This window comes from Mastomys coucha, chromosome X (genome assembly GCF_008632895.1).
Source record: "Mastomys coucha isolate ucsf_1 chromosome X, UCSF_Mcou_1, whole genome shotgun sequence".
Lineage (NCBI taxonomy): Eukaryota > Metazoa > Chordata > Mammalia > Rodentia > Muridae > Mastomys > Mastomys coucha.
This window is the reverse complement of record NC_045030.1, coordinates 159,758,287-159,763,786: the sequence shown is the minus strand read 5'-3', so window position 1 is coordinate 159,763,786 and position 5,500 is coordinate 159,758,287. Positions and strand designations below refer to the sequence as shown.

The 5,500-nt window shown below is 39.6% G+C and overlaps 1 protein-coding gene across 1 annotated transcript in view; it reads left to right on the top strand.

Moving 5' to 3' along the window:
- Positions 1 to 24: 24 nt before the first annotated feature.
- The window catches only part of Tceanc (transcription elongation factor A N-terminal and central domain containing), an 8,148-nt gene continuing 2,672 nt past the window's right edge, over positions 25 to 5,500 (top strand). Inside the window, exons 1-5 of the mRNA XM_031371167.1 lie at positions 25 to 830; positions 961 to 1,062; positions 1,458 to 1,495; positions 2,588 to 2,723; positions 4,707 to 5,438. Coding sequence (XP_031227027.1) covers positions 4,715 to 5,438 — 724 coding nt within the window. The 5' untranslated portion in view covers positions 25 to 830; positions 961 to 1,062; positions 1,458 to 1,495; positions 2,588 to 2,723; positions 4,707 to 4,714. The remainder of the gene's footprint in view (positions 831 to 960; positions 1,063 to 1,457; positions 1,496 to 2,587; positions 2,724 to 4,706; positions 5,439 to 5,500) is intronic.

Here is a 5,500-nt window from a genome sequence, read left to right as displayed (position 1 = left end):
CGACGTTTAAGTATAGCCCAAAGCTAGAAAATTTTACTTTTTCCTTCCCCGATGTTGAGAGATTTAATTTAAAGACTTAGAGGATGGATTACTGTTGGTCTGTTCCCTAAACTTCTGGAAAATTTCACAGTAAACTTTCCTGTCCTTTTTCTTCACGTTTAGACGATTTTAGTGCAGATGTGTGTATCCCTTCCCATAGTTCTATATTTCCAGGCGTCTGCGTGCATTCAGGCAACACATTGTAGGGTCTGCTCTTGCTGTGACTGTAAAAGGTTTTATGTGGGGTGTGTGTACACACACACTGGTAAATGGTAAAATGTATACACGTATGTGAACTACAACTGCCAAGAAATGTGTCTGATCTGTGTTACAAATGTAAAGCGCAGCAGATTTTTCTGAGAATTAACACAAGGAATTAAAATACCTGTTTAAGGACAGTTTTGGGGTGCAGCTTAGGTGTAGCTCAGTAGTAGAGCACATACTTTAATATGCATAAGGCCCTGGGTGTGATCTCTACCATCACATTTTAAAGGAAAAATATTTTGGCTGACTAAAACTAGAATTAATTCCCTCCGTTTTTTAACATACTATCACACATTTAAAAAATATTTTTGCGGCTTGAAATCTTTATGTGAGATAGATAGCATTGCTCTACAAAAGGTGCTTACAAACAATACCCTGTGGCCAAACACAGACTGCCCCCTTTCTCGTTTGAAATAAGGTCTCTTGTAGCCCTGGCTGGCCTCTGTCTGACCACACTGGCTTTATGAGGTGTGCGTGGAGGGGGTGGAGGTGAGGAGGGTGCAAACTCAGTACCCTGTGCATGCTAGGTAAGTACTCCACGAACTGAGCCTCATCATCTGACCCCTCCCCTAACACACACACTTTAAAAAATAATTTATGTGAATCAATTTAGATGTCTTCCTTAATTACTGACCTTCCCTTTTGTTTTTGAGACAGGGTCTGTCAGTGAACCTGAAGCTTCACCAGTTCAGCTAGACTGCCTGGTCGGTGAACTCCAAAGACTCACCTGTTTCTCCCTTCCCGTTGCTGTAATTACAGGTGTGCACCATAAGACTGCCTTTTTATGTGGATGCTGGGGATCCAGACTCAGTTCCTCATTTCACAGCAAGCAGTTTCTCAACTGAGCTATGTCTCCAGTCCCAGCCTGCCTTATTATGTTTAACTGTATATAGATGTGTGGATTTTGCATGTGAGTGCCAGTCCCACTGGAGACCAAAGGCATGAGATTTTCCTAAAGCTGGGTTATAAGCACTTGTGAGCCATACAGTGTAGGTGCTGGTCACTCACCCTGGCTCCTCTGCAATAGCAGCACACAAGTGCTTTACTATCGCTCCAGCCCTATTCAGTGTTTGCTGCTGTTCTGCTGCAAAGTAGCAGAGTTGAATAGTCCCTGCACCAGAAGTCTAAAGTATTTCCTATCTGTCCTTTTACAGAAAGTATTTGTTGGCCTCCTGTCCTGGAACAACAGCTGGTATGGTAGATATTAAATCTTTTAAAATGTTTTTTAAGACAAAGTCTCACTATAAAGCTCATGTTGTCTGGAATTGACAACCACCTTATCTTAGCCTCCTGGGTGTGTGTATTCACTTTTTAATTTACAATTATATATATTTATGGTGTGTGAGTGCACATGTAGAAGTCAGAGGACAACTTGACAGTTACCTTACTCTGTTACATTCTAGGGATTGATCTCATGGTGTCAGGCTTGATGGCAAGAACCTTTACCCACTGAGCCATTTTGCCAGCTCCTGGCATTTTTTTTTAAACTTTCTATTATAGATTCACATAATTGTCAGTCACTTTATAAAGACTAAATGACTCATTAAAATGATCTCATTTTATTTACATATTAATCCAGGATGGCAGAGTCACCCATTTTGAAGATGAAGAAGTAGAGGCACGGGATGATCAGTAAACATAGCCAACTTATCTAGTACCCACTTATTTCTAGGAACTATAGTTTCTTGAGCATCCATATCCAAAAGACTGCTCAGACCTACTTGATTAGCCCATAGTTGACACCATGGGGTTTTTTAATCTAGGATTTTTTAAATTTTTGTTAGCATACAGAATCCTAAGCGTTTTTGCTTGGTTGGTTTGGGGTTTTGTCTGTTTTGGTTTTTTGAGACAAGGTTTCTCTCTGTAACCCTGGCTGTTCTGGTGGAATTCGATCTGTAGACCAGGCTGGCCTCAGATTCCCAGAGATCCTCCTACCTCTGCCTCCCAACTGCTGGGATTAAAGGTGTGGGCCACTGGTTCACCATGGGCTCATCCCTACCCAGTTCAGAATAGTAGGTTTTGTTATGGCATTTTATTTGTAGATATCATTATGCTTTATTCTAATTTATCTCCCTTATCCACTGTCCTCTTCATTCTTCCTTACCCCTCTGACGGATTCCTTTCCTTGCCCCAGATAATGTCCCCTTCTGCTTTCATGTCACATGTATTCTGTTAGCCTCTCCCTGACCCTCTTCTCATTATCATTGTTCTATTTTTATGGTAGAGTTCTGAATGACTAAATAAAAAAAAAAAAACTAGAATTGAGGTGGACGTTGTTTTCCAGGACTTTCCAGGATACAGTGACTGAGTACAAGCAAGTTGCTGTAGAGTGACAAGAAAAGAAACCCACAAGCTGAAGAAAGAGAAAGCATCTTGGATATTTTGTAACAGAAGAGAATATCTCCTAAGGTGCTTGTCAGGTGTGTACAAAGGAATAAAATAAGTATTACTCATTTGTGGGAAATGTAGACAACAATGTTTTTAAATATGGTAAACATGAAAACACTGTCGTTATTTGACATTTTTCCCCAGAGTTTCTAAGTTGTTAAATGAAATTCATATCCCAGGCTTATTGTGCAACTTGAGGTAACCTGAGCATAAATAGCACCATTCACTTGCTTAGTAAACGTTCATTGCCTCCCATTAATAAGAGATAATTATTACAGACTATCAGGAATTGTATACATCACAACATTTACTGCATTACAGTCACAGTTGTAATGTAGAGGTTTTCATTTGAATTGTATACAACAGTATTTTTAATAGTTTCTTATGTAATAGGGCTTATCTAACAAAGTCTGAAGTTAGAAAGGTTCTGTATATCTAGTCCAAGAGCAAGACTGCAGCTCTTCTTGGTACTAATCGAAACCTATTGGTCGGGTGGGTGGAGGGGTCAATTTCTGGGTGTGACTTAAATCAGAATTGGCTAGAGAACTGAACAAATGTCCAAGTCCAACCCTCAAAGACTCCAGTTCACTCTATCTGGAATGAGGCCCTGGCATTGCTTGATTTAGTTTTTGTCGATGATGATTCTACTACACAGCCAGGGGTAAGAACCACCTGTGGTGATGGCATGAAGCCAGGTTTAGAGAGCTGCTGGAGCAAAGGCACAGCTGTGAATGGAACCATGCCTGTCTGTGGTTTGGAGTGGTCAAGGCAGAGAGCCAGCATGAGGTGTGGGGAACTATCTGAAGGACTTTAAGCAGGAGAAAACACACACACACACACACACCAGTTAATGAAGCTAAACTCTGTAAGGAAAACTCATCTATAACTCTGATTTCAGGGGATCTGATACTTTCTTCTGGCTTCCACAGGTACCAGGCATGTATGTGGTGCACAGACATACATGCAATACATACAGGCAGGCAAAACATCCATAGACATAAAATTACAAAAAACAAAAGAATTTTCGTCAAACTTAAAAGAAAACCCCACAATAGAAGAATTTAAAAAAAAAAAATACATATATGTGGTATGTGGCAGAGGAATTTGCATATAGGGAATACCGGTATTATTTTTCACAACTTTTCTGTAAATCTAAAAGTATTTCCAAATAAAAAATAAGTGGAGCATCTGGATGTGACCTTGTTTTTTTCAACAGCTCAACTGTTAACACATTGAGTCTTGTTGAATGTCAGGGTTCCCTAGACCTGCTTCCCAACCTATAATGCCTTTCTGTACAGTGATTCAGACATTAGCATTCCCTAGACCTGCTTCCCAACCTATAATGCCTTTCTGTACAGTGACTCAGACATTAGCGTTCCTCTTTTGTTTTGTTACCTTTTTTATATTAAAAAAGTACCACTACAAAGACTATAAAGGCATTAAGTATCTTAGTGTCAGAGCTGATTATGAGGAGAAAATAGCCCAGTGTTTGCTCAGCATTGTCTTATGGATACTTATCTGAGCATGATTTTATACCCAAGATGATCATAAAATTCCACCCAAGATGAGTCAGGGTCTCATGCATTTCAGACTAGCCTCAACTTTTCTGTGCATCTAAAGATGACATTAAACCCCTGTTTTTTCTGTATTCACCCACCAAGTGCTGGGATTGTAGACATGCACCACCATGCTAGGTTCCTGAAAAATCTTAATACTGATAAATACTGATTTGTACAGTTGGAGGTGGGAAAGTTATAGCTGATAATCTAAAAAGTCTTTGAATATTCTGCTTAAACTTTGCAGAGCCATTTTCCTTCTGTTATTGAGAATAAAAGTCTTGAAAGTTGAGTAGTTCATGTCACTACAGTATCTAATTTGCCACACCCATTTATATTACTCCTTCAGAAAACATCACATGGACAACTGGCAGAAGTTGTAGTTTACTATCCAGGAGCTGCAACTGGTAAAGGCCAGCTTTAAAAGATTGAACTATCCTTTTCTCTTTTTCTTTGCAGCTGTGAAAATGTCTGACAAGAACCAGATCGTTGCCAGGGCTTCCTTGATTGAGCAACTGGTATCTAAAAGGTATTTTGAGGATATTAGTAAACAGCTTACTGAGCTAGAAATGATTTATGTGTCTAAGGAGCATTTGCAGGAGACAGATGTAGTCAGAGCTGTTTACAGAGTCCTCAAAAATTGCCCATCAGTGGCTTTAAAAAAGAAGGCCAAGTGTCTGCTGGCCAAGTGGAGAGGTTTCTATAAGAGTACACACTTCAAAACAAGGGAAAAAGTACTCCATACAAATGCTAATAAAGAAAGTGTAGCAGTTTCTCATAATGTAAGCCAGGATGAAACATCAGGCTCTAGCCATAATGAGATATTGGGTCTCTGCAGTTCTCTTTCTAGGTTGTCACCCCAAGAGGCTGCAAAGCCTGCTGCAGCAATTGGATCTGAAAGTAGCACTGCTCAAATGGAAATTAATGAAGGATATTTTGAGGGTGATGACTCTGAATCCACTAGCAAGAGCTCAGGTGTGTTACAAGATCCCTTAGTGTCTGTGAGATCTAAGTGCACAGAACTTCTTTACACAGCATTAGCTAGTTCTTGCACAGATCACACAAAATTTGACGTATGGCAGAATTTAGCAAGAGAAATTGAAGAGCACATTTTTATCCTTCATTCAAACAATATCAAAAAGTATAAAACTAGTATTCGAAGCAAAGTTGCCAATTTGAACAACCCCAGAAATTCTCATTTACAACAAAACTTGCTCTCCGGAACCATATCTGCAAGGGAATTTGCTGAAATG